The sequence below is a fragment of the Anas acuta genome, chromosome 3, assembly GCF_963932015.1.
Source record: "Anas acuta chromosome 3, bAnaAcu1.1, whole genome shotgun sequence".
In the NCBI taxonomy this organism is placed as follows: Eukaryota; Metazoa; Chordata; class Aves; order Anseriformes; family Anatidae; genus Anas; species Anas acuta.
This window is the reverse complement of record NC_088981.1, coordinates 93,912,829-93,928,177: the sequence shown is the minus strand read 5'-3', so window position 1 is coordinate 93,928,177 and position 15,349 is coordinate 93,912,829. Positions and strand designations below refer to the sequence as shown.

The window sequence follows — 15,349 nt, the reverse complement described above, 5'->3', positions numbered from 1 at the left end:
CTTTCATACAAAATGCAAAAAACATTTCCTTGGTCTAGGTTTCTTGCATTAAGAGCCTGCAAACTTGAAGACAGGCAGCTATATAAATAGTTCTGCTTTTGCTAAGTCCATCACCAAGCTATCTGAGCTTGTGGCAGTGCACTCACATCAGATAGAGCTCAGAAGTGATCATTCAAGGGCAAAAGGAGTTGTAGAGAAATTGCAAAAATGTTCTTTAATGCTCACATTCTGGAAAGAAGTATTGTTTCCTGTTTATAGACAGTATATAGGAGGCAGAAAGTCCCTCTTGGCCCCTGTTAATTTTTCTGCCAGCACTCAACCTCAGAGCCGTTCGGGATGCTCTGCTTTCAGCGAGTCACTATTTCCATCAGGAGGCTTAATCCATCACACAGATAATAATTTTGACAGCCAGGCAATGGAGCCGTGTTCAGTAACAGCCAAAGGTTTCTGTACAGAATTTGATACCAAATCTCTGGTACGCTGAATTTCCCTGAGTATCTGCAGCTGTCACTCAGCCAAGACAACTCCTTCGTGGCCATGCGCAGGAAGCAGCAATGTGTTAAATCTGTACAAACCCACTATAGAATTCAGGCAGAGATCATCAAAAGTGTTTTAATGATTAAACTATGTCAAACATTAACAATGTAGGTATATTCAATGAGCCAAGGGTTTATTTCTAGCACATTTAGACAGCCTATTTTGAACATTGTAGCTGCTGTACTGAGCTATGTAAAGACTCTGCAAACCAGTACCTAGAAATGAAGACACACACTCAAGCTTTGATAATGTAAACATAACAGACACTGTCTCCTTCAAAACAAGGAATGAAAACCCACAAGGCTAGCAGGAGAACGTATTAATTCCCTAAACGATGTGCAAAAATTTTTTAAAAGATTTAATTTAAAAAAAAAAAAGAAAAATTAAACATGTTAAAACTGGCATTTACATAAATATCAAAAAAAATATAGCTAAACTTGAGCAATGACCAACTGAACGTCTTGCACAATTTCATTCTTCAGAGCTTAATGAATAAGATATTCATAAGCCAGACTCCACCACGGCAGATACCAGAATAACACCCCAGCAACAGATATTGGCTTTGCAATTAGCTCCTCATACGTGCAAGGCAAGATTTTACAGGAAGGAGCGACTTTAACAAGCACTCTAAACAAATCCTCAGATAAGAAGCCAAAACATTACTGGTGATATACACAACTCACATTACAGAAACAGACATCTCCAGCACATTTCAGTAACATTTAAAAAACATTACGTATGACTTAGACCATTTAATTTTGCTTGTTTGGGGAAAAAATAAATGTTTGTTAGGCACATTTTAAAAATGAACATATGCTACATGAAGAACAGTACAGATACCAACTTAAATACAGACAATTCCGTCAGAAAAGCATCTTTCTGTCTTCGTTTTTAAATACATTTTTGGATATGTCACAGACTTAAACAGTAGCTTCTAAAGTGTGGATATGGCTATGGTAACAACACTTGAAATTCTGCCAGTTTCCATATTAAAAACCACTCTTCATTTAACATTTAAGAATTCCCAGAAATAAGAAAAAGAAAGAAAATAAAAGATGGGTCCACCCTGTATATACCCTAAACCTCAGAGACAATAATTAAATCTTCCTGGACTGTGTAAGCGCCAATTAATCTTACATTAGTGACATACTTCAAATAAAAAAATAAGATCTATTAAAAAGGTAAAATAACTTTTCCATCTGGTTTGTGACTGTTTAGTCAGTTAAAGCCAAATATACAAAACTAAATGTGCCATTTCCAATTTCACTGCATCATGTAAGAGATACTTAATGCTGTGTATCACATACAGAACAGTAAAATGATCAATGGATTCTTCTAAATGACTTTTTAATAAAAAGTCAATCAACTGAAAGGTTGAAACATACCCTAATTTTTAAACCAGTAATAAGCTTTGGGCCCTGCTTTTTAATTTAAGGCATGTGTGTTTATCTACTGAAACCAGCATCGTACAAATTACCTCTACAATCACATGCACGATCTACAGTAAAAAAATGGAGTTTAGATTACAGTGTTTTCAAATTGTGAATCATAATTCAGCACCTATCATATTGACTAGTAAGGCAACAGCAGTGTCGTATACTACAATAATACTCCCTTCCACAGTCTATAGCGGGGTCAGTGACAGCCCAGAATTATTTTTAAACTTTAACCTACTTTTATGTTCTGTATACAGTTTCTAGGGTGTTTGCACTGGTTAAGTCCTACATAAATCACACTATTCTAGGCAGGAATAGTTACAGTAGCCATTAGAGTATTAGTGCACAACTCTTATTGTGCTTACAATCAGATGATTTTGTTGTTGGGGTTATCAAAATGGTTTTTCAGTTTGGTCTTCAATCCTTCCTTTGTTTTCTTTGTTTCACATTGTTCTCAAGGGAAGAAAAGCTGTTTGTGTACCCGTTCACAGTGGCTGTAGAGCCATTCTGATACTCTTTCCTCCTCGAGGATGCCTTCTTGTTGTAAGTCTAGAATACACGGAAAGGCACACGGTTTTGTTTAAACAGGTATAAACGACCACTTCCTCACAGCAGTTCAAGAAACACAAAAGTGAACTTGCATCCATCAGTTTTAAAGGCCTTGTGCTTGTGGCAGTCTAACAAGCTTTACCATTTTTTGTGTATAAGGCTTACTACGTGTTTCATTCATCACAAGAAGAGCATTAGTTCACTGGGAAAGAACAAGAATTGTTGTATGAGGTAGCACTGGCAGTGCTACGTTAACAGTCACTTAGAAGCAGGAAAGCAATTTTATGAGCAGACTACAGCCTAAGAATATATTCAAAATGACAAGTGAGGAAAGAGGTTTGATGCAACACAGGTGACTATCTCCAGCAATGCCAGAAGAAGTGGATAAACAAGAACAGCTAGGGACGTCTCAGAGACAGAAATGTGAAACAAATTTGCAGCAGCTGACGTATGAAGTAGGAAAGAAGTAAAAACTAACAGCTCTCAGGAGATTCAGGGCACCAAAAATTACAGGCAGTGGAAAGAATATATGTGACTTAATCTTTTTGAAAGATTAAGAGATCTTGCCTGATGAGAATGCAATGCCCAAAGTATGCGTGTGTGTGGAGGAAAGTTAAAATACGAGTAAAGCTGAGGAAGAAATTAAAGCATTATTTGGAATATACAATCATGTTTAATTAGCATGTTCCTACAGAGCAATTTATATGAACCATAGGACTGACTTTAAGAAGTACCAGAAGATAGAAAGGTGAAGCCTAGGATGTTTTCCACCCATAGTCACTCTTACTGGATCTGAAATATTTGACTCTTTCAAGAGACATTTAAAATATGTCTCAGAATTTGTTGTTCGGGGGCTGTAGCTTGCACAGGTTTGATTTTTTGAAGATGGGGAGATCTCTGCACAGAGCCTGATTATGACCTACTCTGAACAACATATATCAAAGTCCAAATCTGTTCAGACATGAAGCAAATTTTACAGAAACACAATTCAAAATGATGATTTTCCATACAGAATTACAAGCCGATGCTTATAAAGGTGAACCAAAACCAGGTTTTTGTATGTTGATAGTTTGGGAAGTTTCCCTAGAAATAGAATAAGCATTTACCCTTGTAAGAACAGTAGGGAACAATTCCTTTGTGTGCTTCAGAGGTTCACAGGCTGCTGTTTTATTTCAGAATGAAAAGCTGTTTCTTACATAAAGCTCCTCCTCTCCCTTATCTGCAGCTGAAATTGCATTAGTAAAATTTGTTTTTGTATTGTGATTTCTAATCATTCTGAATTATGCAGAGAACACACCCTGAAGCTCTCAAATTTGAGGGCGCACCAACAAGAACAGTACTCTAAGAATCTATGCATATTACAGGAAGATAGAAAAAGAATATTTTAAGCATCTCTTTGAAAAACAGCTTTCTGGTGATGTAAAACCAGCAGAACGATACAAAGAATTGATGAATATTGCTTTTACCTGAATGTAGAAATTTGTGAAGAGGATAATCAAAGAAATCATATAAGAAATCTGGAAATACAGCCACCCCTGAGGAAATGCACATGGCCAAACAACACCACAGCTGGTCTGGAAGATTGTCAGGACAAACTGAGTCTGGGGAAAGAAAAAAAAATAAATAAACAAGAGAAAACAGAGCACACTAATGCAAGATGGAAAATAGCCATTACTGACCAAAACCTAATTAGTTGTACACAAAGCAAGTTAAAACATGTAATCCTGTGTGTTTGATAAATTTATCTTCTCTGCCTTTCTAAAAGTAAACGTGAGTTAGGAAGACTTTCAGGCTGCAGTGTTCTGTTGATTAAGTGCTTTAATTTAATATTGCTCCATTCTGGAGCACTACTGTAACTCACATAGAATTGACTTACAGGTATACCGAGGAACCAAGAGTACCACTTCCCTAGTGAGAGCTCACCAAGGTTTGACTCTACCAGCCTAACAGAGTAACTCTGCAGCTCACTGCTTCAGTTGCAAATATCAGGGTTCACATCCCGATCCTGCCACCCTCTCCCAGAGACTGGGACTACACTACATATGGCTCCAGGGGAGATATTCTGGGGTTGAAAGCTGCACATATGAGGCAGGGAAGCTGGGGGTAGTCAGGGAGAAGAACTGAGGTTCATTAGACCTGTTTAACTATCTTCAATGTTCTCTTTTGAGAAAAAAAAAAAAAAAAAGTTTGGGCTTAAGTACTGCAGAGGCCCTTAGGCAAAAATTCACCCTTACATGAAGGCTACCACATTAGGGAATGTTTATTTAAAATAAGACAGCTCCGTTCTGCTATTTTGCTGCCCTAACAGTTATGCATGCAGAGCAGGCAGGGAAGTGGAAGTGGCTGTGACAATAGCCAGGGGAGCAGCTAAACCACTGAGACACTTGCACTCTGTGGCACTCAGGCAACACGGATGAAGAACAGGGCCTAAGTCTGGAAACGAAACAAAACAAAACAAAACAACCTGCAAAACCACAAAGAACTCCACTACTTAGCACTGTTCCTTCCTGTAGGACGGCTAAGAAAAGCAGGTTTTGAGAATCAAAACTCTGAATTGCTGGTCATCACCAGCAAAGGTTATTAAACCTATTCACAGGTCTGAGAGGGGACTGCCTAACTAGGGAGAAAAAATAATAAAATCATCATAATAAAAATTATCTCTAGGCTTTAGCTTCCCTACCTATAAAATGGGGAAGACAAAAGACCCACGCACATTTCCTTGTGGTGTTCAGACATGTTACACACATCAAAACACGTAGTACCACTACTGCCTGTGCCACGTTGCTTAATTTCAGGGCTCTTTTCATCTCCAGCACACAGCATTCAGCCTTCATCACTGTACACACAGGAAACAATGCAAATGGATGCAAGGAGTCCAACACAGAATTACAAGTGAAAAAAATCTGCCCATTTAAAGTGCGGAAGGAGACCAGAAATATTGAACAGTTTTTAATAAACCATTTGCAACTGCATGCAAAAATGGGACAGAAAATCCATTGTCCTGCAGGAGCAGAATGAAGGGCCTTGTTAGCTGTGCACTGTGTTGCACTCCGTTTCTGGTCTGTCTTCTCAACATCAGCCTGAGTAACAAGCACCCAGCAGAGCACACGAGTCAAAGTGGGCTTGGAAGAAAAGCTTCTCCCTCCTCTCTGGCTCCTGAGTCCCTGAACACCCAGCATTGATTCCCAAATACATCTCGCCACAAAGCACGGGGAGGTAAAGATCCTTCTAAGCTGCTCAGCACTGATATGTGTACACCACAAATCCCTGCCTCCCTTTTGCCCTGAAAACAGTACAAACAGAGGTGAAAAGCTGGATTTCTAAGGTGAGTTAGGCACTCGAAGGTATAGAAGGCATTATCCTTTATTTCCCCTTTTATATCCTGCCAAAACTCTCTCACTCAGTAATGACAAGAAGATCCCACTGGAAATACAAGAACCTGCTGAAGCACTGAGGAGCTCATCACTCACCAGCTGCCCCTGAGTGATGTATTTCTTCCACCACAAATACGGACGCATTGCTGGAACAGCAGACAATCCATAGTAGGAGTACATGAGGACGTGGATAAAGCTGTTCAGTGTGGCACCAAAGTAAGCTAAAAGAGCAAACAGGAAAGAAAGTACAGTGCGTTACCATAAAAATGGTGTTTCTTGGAGCCTACAAAGATAACAAGTTCAAAATGTCACTATTTAAAACACAATTTCCCTTAGAACAAAGGCAAAAAACTCCACTCCCCTTAAACTTTTTCTGTTGACCCAACCGAGTGGTTGAAAAGCTTCGCAACTGTACACTTTATATCAGCCTTCCAATTTTGATTGTTCTATTTATTATTTTTCTACATTCTAGTTTCTCAAGGGTATTGAGGAAGCTGATAAAAAGGAGACATGTAAACATGCCCAGCAATCAATAGCTTCTCAGATCTAATTTTAGGCTGATATCACTTCCTTCTAGGTGGGAGCCTATTTTCTCACTTATAATCAAAAGCAACGGGTATCTTCTGAAAGCGCAAGTACTGCAAGTTAACCATTTTATTTGTCCTTGTTTACAGCGTCTTTAGTCATTAAAGAAATTTCTGTTTTAGTTCAGCACCAAACTGCGTAGTACGAGATGACTGAGCCTGACACAGAGCTTGGAAAGGAAGTAGAAAAAAAAATATCACCAGAAATAGCACAAAAGTATTTTCAAGACCACAGAAACTCAAGATAGACTCTAAGTACTTGCACTTTTGACTGTTCTATAAACAGGGATCAACTTCTTTAGAGGAAAATGTGGTTCCACATCCACATTTTTCATAGGTTCAACATTATTCACTGTTGTGCTAACAACACAAAACAAGTACGAGTTTCTATGTTGTTTGGCTCGGACGGCAGACTCCTGAGCAATCCAGCTTCTTGGTCTGCATTGCTGGGAGCTCACATCCAATGGATTTGCAAAGGTTTCTCTTGGAGGAGAGTTCAACAAAGCCAGTGCCTGTAAGATGCACATCTGAACCACAGCTAAGCCATGCTAATGCATTAAAGAATCAAAGCAAAATTGCCAGAGTCTAGCTGGATTTAGACAAGAGAGACATGGATATCTTCCACTTCAGAAGCATTTGGTCACATTCATTAGTGCTCAGGGGACAAGATTTTAATTGAAATAATAATTTATAGCTACTAGTATAATTAAATTAATTTAAGAAAGTAACATCTCAAGTGAACTTGACAGATTTGAGGTCAAGGGTCACTATTAGACAGTTAGACATCTTGCAGCTGAAACCAACTTCTGGTCCTGACTTGGAAAATAAGTATTGTTTCATTTGAGGGTCTCCAACCACCATAAAAATGAGAAAGCAAGGTTGACAGGTGTCAGACCTGGACTAGTGCAGCAGATAAATGTCCCACCGCCAAACAAAATCTTCAAATTACATAGCTATGTATTTTCTAGATGCTCTGCAGGCATCTTACTATCTTCCAGCATTGGCTGCAATTCAGCAAAGCAGGTTAGTATTGGCAAGAACAAATCCTGCAGCTGAAGGTACCAGAGAAGTTGGATTTGACCAAAAGAAAATCAACACAAGGCTTTTACTGCAAATACTCCCCACCATAGCCCAGTACTTACAGTGACCACAAGGCACCCAGTTCATAACAAACCACCAAATATTCAGCATCGTTGCATGGTGATAGACATGCAGGACGGTGATCTGATGATTATTTTTCCGCAAAATGAAAAAGAAGGTATCCATGAACTCAATGAGTTTGGAGAAATAGTACCACCAGAGGACACGTATGATCTAGAAAAGAGGAAACAAGTTTTAGAAGTATTGCACGCAGTGGGAGCTTTTAACTCTTTTGCTTAAAATTCAAACTCTGTCTTGCACTAGCTGGACTGAAGACTCTTCACTGAGATCTTCTGTAACACTTTGGTGCTGAGTTCTTCCGTAAGAGACCCCAGTACAAACCCATAGCTACAGGTGAAAACAGGGTGATAGAGTTTTATGAGGTTCTTGCTGTGCACCTGCGGTATCCTGGCAGAAACAAGACAATGCTTAACCACAGGTGCTCCTGTAGCGCTCTCTGTAGAGGCACGGTCTGAGTGGTGACCAGAAGGAATCATCACCACATTTTCCCTCAGACAGTGAAGGGGTCGTGACACAGTGGCTGGATACAGACCAAAGACCAACTCCCTGGTTTTTGAGCTAGAAAGGCATGAAAATTTAAATACAGCTACTCACTGAAACTGTAAATACCAAGCATATTGCGGATTAATTATTACGTTTAACTACACGTTTCCCTTCCCTATTGTAGGAGTGGAAAAAAGAACACATAATTTGAACAAAAACTACATCATCAATGCCTTTCTGCTCTCCACTTAGACTCAGGGAGACAATCTGAAATGTAATTAGCTCTCAGTCTTGATTACATTACCTTCATATCAGCTTCACCTCCACTGTGTGTATCCTGACAGAAGAAATTGTATCCTCCTTCCCATACTCCTGTCACCAGCTGGAAAGATGAAAGAACAAAGTGTCATTTTGGTGACCACACCGCGCCTCGCACCTTGACAGCTTTGTTGAGTTTTGTAGAGACACCTGGTGTCAAGGCCTTCTTTTTGTGACACGAGGCTCCGGGCACTTACTGAATCATAACGGAGGCTGAAATAACACAAATTCTTCCAATTGCAGCATCCCAGAATAAAAATAGGAGGCACCATCTCATCCCAGCTTATCCCACATGGCATGTGTTTTGCATGGACATAATCTACACAGATTCTTACAAAAGGTCTCCGCTTTTTAGCTGGCGATGTCATTGATGGAAAAGTGAACGACCAAAGAAAAAGTAAACATATTTCTCCCCTGATTATAAATTTTATGCACACAGATCTGAATACAATTTTTTTCAGCTGTGTAACAAAGCAAACCCTTCAGCTTTGCTACCCTTAACAGCTAACAACTGATGCTTTGCCATATTTTGATTCTTCAGGATCCTTTTAAATAATTCACTAATCCCAAGTACATTACATCCTTCATTGCCCAAGTGATTTCCTCCGCAGTATCTGCCGTTGCCTGCCTGACTTCCTGGCACATCAAGCACAACGAAATTACTTTTAAGAGTAATGACCAGCTATTAGCCACAAGAGGATGGCAGGGAACCCTCTGCCTAGGGGCTGGCTGAAACCTCTGGGGAAGCAAGAGGAAATCTGGACCAAGCTGCCAAGGAGGGTGCCCACATCCCACCCTTTTTCCCCGGGCTGATGAAGCACGGTGCTGTGCCTGAGCTCTGCAAATGATGGGGCTGTGGGGAGGAGGCAGACTGCAAAGGGAGAGGCTGAAACGGGCTCTGGAGGAGGCTGGAGGAGGGGGAGAGATGGAGGAGCACCCAGAGGAGGAGATGGTGAGGGTGGGACTGGAGAAGGACAGCTATGAAGACAGGAGCAGATGAGAACAAGTGTGCCTTGGCCAGGGCACAGCTTGCTATGTAACTTATTTATTTTTAAAACCAAGGATGATGCCTCGGTGGTTCTGGCCTCTGGCTTTTCTGAAGCTGCCATCAGTGCTTCTATTAAATTAATAATCAAGACAGAAGGGCTTGCTTGATGTTTATAAAGATGTTTTTTTCCTCTTGGGAGTAGCATTAGAAGAGGAGTAACAAATTTAGACTACTCCCAAGTGAAAAACGATTTTTTTACGTATCCAAAATACATTTTAAAAGCAGAGGCAGATATCTTGCACAAGAGACTTGTCCATTTTCGGCCTTATCTACACTCGTGCAGAATAAAAAAGAAAAGCTTTGCAAAGCCACAGTGAAAAGCTCTGTACCATAAGCCATTTAAAATGATGAAAAGTTGGTGAGAAGACTGCAATAACTGGTGCTATTAAACGCTGCTCAGAACTGCGAGTGGGAAACTAACTCTGAAAGGTACAATAAAGATAATCACTTAAACGCTCTACCTTTTCCTAATGTTATTTCTTTCATGGCTCATTTTCTCCCTAAATGAGCTTTTAAAACACCCAGCCAGCCTAGGTCTTTATTTCTGACCTTCTGAGATAGAATTACCACCATTATTTAGGGGGAAAAAAAAAAAGACATCTAGTTATACCATAACAGATAGACCTGGAATTACCTCATGTAATGGACAAAAATCAATATTGCCATGCCACAGTGCCAGCAGGGCAGCCTTGTGCATCAGCAGCAGACCCACGCCATTCCTCTATCCAAGCTGCAAAGGGAAGGCAGCCATGGAGACTTCTCCTTTCCACTGCTGTTTAAAAGCACAGTTTTAAGGAGATGAACCAACTCAGAGCAGGCCCTGCACCAAGCCGCTCTGACGGCATCGAGGGAAAGCCCATACGGCTCCTTGGGTACCCGCTGGAATATCAGACAGAAGCCCACATTGTGCTGTAATCGTGTTGCTGAGAGCCTACAGATGCTTTCATACAGTTCTCACAGCTCAAGGAAATGTGAGAAATACAGGAATCATCACAACGTTTACACTGTGATCACTCCAAACAGCCAGGCTTGGTGTCCTTTAGCATCCCCATGCTCCACAAACTTCTCCAATGCGAAGGCTAGCGCAGTGAAACCCAAGCAGCTTTCTCTGTAAGGGACAGAAGTTCTCCACCTACAGCTCAACATCAGGTGTCTGGATTGATCCCAGCCCTTTGAAGGGTAAAGGCATCAGTGTGGCTAACAGGCAGCTTCAGCTAAACCTTTGCTTCCAGAAGAGCATATTGGAATACGCTTGGAGCAGTGGCATCTCACAGCCAAAGTGTTTTAAATGATACAAACAAGGCAACATTGCAGGAAATGGTAGTAACTTTTAACATATAAATAGTATAGTTGCAAAAAATAATTTAAACCCTCCCTTTCCAGAATAAACCCAGTGGTCAAAACCCGCTGCCACTGCCACAAGCTGGTGCCGCTGCCCACAGAGCTTGCTTTGTGCACCACACAGCACACACGGGCAGTGCTTTTCCAGAGGGAGCCAGCTGCCCCTTTGCCCTACACTGCTGTTTGTTACGTCCACAATACTTTCAGCACGTGCTGGAAGGCTTCAGAAAACAAAAAAACAATCGGTCACTCTGAGACCTGACCAAAGCAGTTCCCAAATGGCTCTGCTGTGTACCTTCACTGTCAGGCTGGCAGCGGCCCAGGCTTGCTAATGGCCACAGGCACATCTCCTCTTGAGAAATTAGCCTGTCTCAAAAAGGCTGACTGTAATCATTTTCACCAGTCTGCAATTTTTAAATGACACACAAACAAGACATCTCCCTCACAGTCTGGTTAAAATGGTACTCAAAGCCAGTGTGAAGTTCTTTGGTGGCAGGGAAAACCCTGCAGTTCAAGGTTGCTTTTCTGCTTCAGCAGGACCTCCTCCTTCTCTCCGGCCTTTCATTTTCGTACCACTTTCACTTTGTAATTCTGTTGTTGGATTCTTTAAACCGCTGCTGATTGCGCTTTTTATCATATCTGCTACCAAAACACACTCACAGCAGCGTGAAGGGGCTGTCAGGGGGCTGACTGGGACGGGTTTGGTGTTCTCGTGACACCAGCCAAGGTCTGAGACTTGCTGCAGAGGGCCACGCTGTGAGCGCATGATGAGGTACTTTACAGGCTTTCAAACAGACCTAGATCGGAGCAGAGGTCCACGTGTCCGATCAAAGAAAGGAAACGCTTGCCAAGATGTAAAATTGCCCCAGTGATTAGCTGCTGTGAGGCACCTGCAGCCTCCTGCCAGCCCACACCCTGCCCCTCACCTTCGCCGCCTCACAGAGGACCGACCCTCCTCGCCCCTGCCCCCGGGAGGAATGCTGCTCCCAACAAAGTCCAAAGCCAGCCCTACCTCGGCCTGACCCCGTAAGGGGCATGGGACACACCTGTGGGTCCTTTGGGCACACACAGCTCACAAGCACCCTCCAGAGAGGTGAGTGCAGGGCTGGCAACCCTTGGTGTGCACGGCCCAGGCTCCCCTTACCCTTTGTGCTGTCTCCCTTGGTGTTCAAGCAACGCACCTATTAATGACTGCCTCGGATTATAAACTTGATGTTATAGCAGTTAATGATGACTAACAGAGTCCACATGGCCTCTCTCAGTCACTAGGCATTGTAAATTTACCTAAAATACCCTGTTATTTCCCCCTAACGAGCATGCCCTCCCCCTACAGTACAGAATGACGATGCTGCCAGATCACCCCCCGACCTTTGTCTAGTCATTAAATGCCTGAAGAAATAATTTACAACAATTATGTAAATGAAATACTATCTAGATATCCCAACTAAGAGGTGTAAGAATTTTCGTGACTTTAAAATGAGATTATACCACATTACATCAGCAGACCATGTGGTGCAAGAGCACGGTAGCTGGAATTATGCAAATCCCACAATTTCTGTTTAATGTTACTGCACACAAACATTCAGACACAAAGGTCAGAAAACCAAGCAGGTCATCTTTCTCATCCTAGCTGGGAGCATGCCTCACTTTAATACCATGCTTTGTTCAAAAAGTATTTAAACTGAGCTGTGATGCTATGATTCACGAGCTGACACCCTGACAGCTGCAACTCAGGAAAAACTCCCAAGCAGGATTTGAGGTATATTGTACACAAGCTATTAAAACAGCTTATTTTCTGACAGGATACTGAACAAGTTCATACGTGGTGGTGTTTTATGCATTATTTCCTCAAACTAGGACTGAAAACAGTTTAATTCAGTTGAAATACAAAGTGATGAGGAAGGGAGCACGGAGTAACATAAGCACTATAAGGTATTATCTCACCCTCACCTCTTTTTGAATGCTTCAGCATTTTAGCTTGAAAGAGAGCTAACTTCATCAGTACCATGAAGTGCTGCTACTGATGAATCACTAATCCTTCAAAGGGAAATTTCAGTGCCTGATGTGATCTGAGTGAGGCTACCACCTGCTTTGCACTGACACGGGTAATTGCAGCGGCACTGCAGCTAGAAAACATACCTGGAGGTTCAGGAAGCTGATTTTTTCCCTATCACCTGGCCCTGGCTCCCACCCCGCAACACCAACCAGCATGGTGTTATGTCAGTAAGGCTGTCTGCTCAGCAGCATTTTCATGGGGTCAGTCCTTGCTGCAGACCATTGCTTGCCCTCAGTGTTGCTACATCAGCAGAGATGCAGCACAGCATGTTCACAGCAGAGGACATCCAGTGGTCTTCTAAGACAACTTCAGCTACAGAAGAGCAAATTTGCTTTTAAGATGTTCTCAAAAGCATTTTTGTTGTAACTATCATGAGTTTAATAGTCTTCACAACACTGCAGCTTCGTGTATTCCCATTTATAAAGTGTATTTCCAGTAATACCAACGAACACTCCCATAACACTACCTTAAGAGCAACATTCACTTTGATACAAAGTGTTTCACTTTACAGAAAGCAGAAACCTTAATATTTCACTCTATTTTAATTGTGAAGGAATGAGATAATATAAAAGCTATTCAGCTGGTCACAAGTATGAAGACTTCTCTAACACACAATAATCAATCCTTTCTTGGTAACATATTCACTATTAGCAAGAAAAGTCAGTTAAATTTAAACAATAGAAAATATTTCATCTTTTTTTTTTTTTATTTAACACAGCAGAATATTACAATAACTTTCACTTGGAAACTATGAGTATTATTCCAAGTATTCAAGAAAAAAAGAATGGCTAGTATGAGAATTGTATTTGTACTTAGTACAACTGAGGAAAAGTTTGCACTTGTAAACCTCCAATAAAATAATTTGTATTATTTTAATCTCAAGTTATTGAGTAATTATAAATAATCTCATCATAAAACTAATAATGCAGATGTAGTATGTAAGTGCACAGCAGCGCTACATTTTAACAAATTAAGGAGATCAATATGCAAATTCTGAATGCACTCCTCACACACTTGTATTTAGAATATCCTGACAGGAAGATTAGAAATGTAAGCAAATCAAGAAGGCAAGTTGTTCTAAGTGCCTACTGAATCCCAAAATGCTCATCCTAAAGAATCAAGTGTCAAAATTCTCAATAATCCAACTCAAGACAGTGATTTCTGAATAAACACTTCACTACAGAAGAGAACTTGAAATTTAAATCACTCCCTATCTAAACTCACTTTGTAGAACACTATGAACTACAAACTTCAAGAATTACGGCTTTCATGTACTTCTAAGCAAACGTCCCCCTCCCCCACGAAAAGAAATTAGTAGTTTTAGTTCTTGTTTGTAATCTGATGTTGGAAACAAAATGCCTCCTTGCAGGAAGGAGAAACACTTTTGGTTAAAAGCAAGCCAGAGTATTCTGTACATTAAAACCACATGCTCCATCATTCTCTGACTACATTCTTATTTACATTGCCATAGGTTTTTGGTTTTGCGTTAATCAAAAACATGCAATGCTAATTAAAAGCAGCTAAACTGCTCTATGAAAGCAGAAAACTTTACAGTGCCTAAATCTCTGTTTTGTTAAGAAAGAAATTAAGTCCACAGAAAGTCCAATTCAGTCGGAAATACATTTGAATGTTCAGATTTTAACTTTCAAAAACAGATGAATCGCAATTGCCTAGATGTAATTGTTTCAACAAAAAAGAAGATGACACAAGAAAAGCTACTCCAAGCTTACAGAAATAGATGCAGAGTGCGTGCATGATTAAACACATTCAAATAAAACACATTTTGCACTCTGAAACAAGACAGTTTTGCTACTGAGTACTTTGCACAACCCACCAAAGCAATCAAGTTGAGCCTGTCTTTTAGGTAAGCAGTAGTCTTCTCCTCTAAGAAGAGACACTGAAGAACGGTAGCAAAATTTTTCAGATGTTTCCTCAGATTTATGAGGAATATCCCCATAGATCAACGCATGCCAATATAATTGAACCAGACAATGCAAAATAACCCCAGCCCAAACCCTTTCTCCTACCTCATAAAACATATACAGGGAAAGCAGCGTGAGTCCGAGGTTGTAGACCACTAGAATACCCCTGCATGAAAACGGTTGTTTGTTCCGCATGTACTTTGGTCCTAGCCATACGATTAGTAAGTACAAGACTGAGAAGATAAAGGTAGGTGTATAATTCTCCAGAAGAAGCCATCCTTTTACTCTGGGGTCTGAAACAAACAAACAAAAATTACAAACGCTTAGTTTTTTGTAAGTGAAAGAAGTTAATGTGCCCAGAAATAGCTCTACCCAAGAATGCTTCTAGTGCCAGAATTATCAGAGATGAAGGAAGAACAGCAAGTCCTTTCTATTAAGGACCATGTTGCTAATTATGAAAAACTTACACAGACAAGAAGATTTTAGTTTTACAGTTGTTAAAGAAAACAGAAATAATCCTCTTCCTGAAACAAAGATAGT

The 15,349-nt window shown here is 40.7% G+C and overlaps 1 protein-coding gene across 1 annotated transcript in view; it reads right to left on the bottom strand.

Annotated features, from left to right (window-relative positions):
- Window positions 1-598: 598 nt before the first annotated feature.
- ELOVL5 (ELOVL fatty acid elongase 5) overlaps window positions 599-15,349 on the bottom strand; it is a 35,581-nt gene continuing 20,830 nt past the window's right edge. Inside the window, exons 3-8 of the mRNA XM_068678397.1 lie at window positions 14,915-15,102; window positions 8,429-8,506; window positions 7,623-7,794; window positions 5,993-6,117; window positions 3,989-4,123; window positions 599-2,522 (exon numbers count right to left, since the gene is read on the bottom strand). Of these exons, the coding sequence (XP_068534498.1) occupies window positions 2,391-2,522; window positions 3,989-4,123; window positions 5,993-6,117; window positions 7,623-7,794; window positions 8,429-8,506; window positions 14,915-15,102 (830 nt within the window). The 3' untranslated portion in view covers window positions 599-2,390. The remainder of the gene's footprint in view (window positions 2,523-3,988; window positions 4,124-5,992; window positions 6,118-7,622; window positions 7,795-8,428; window positions 8,507-14,914; window positions 15,103-15,349) is intronic.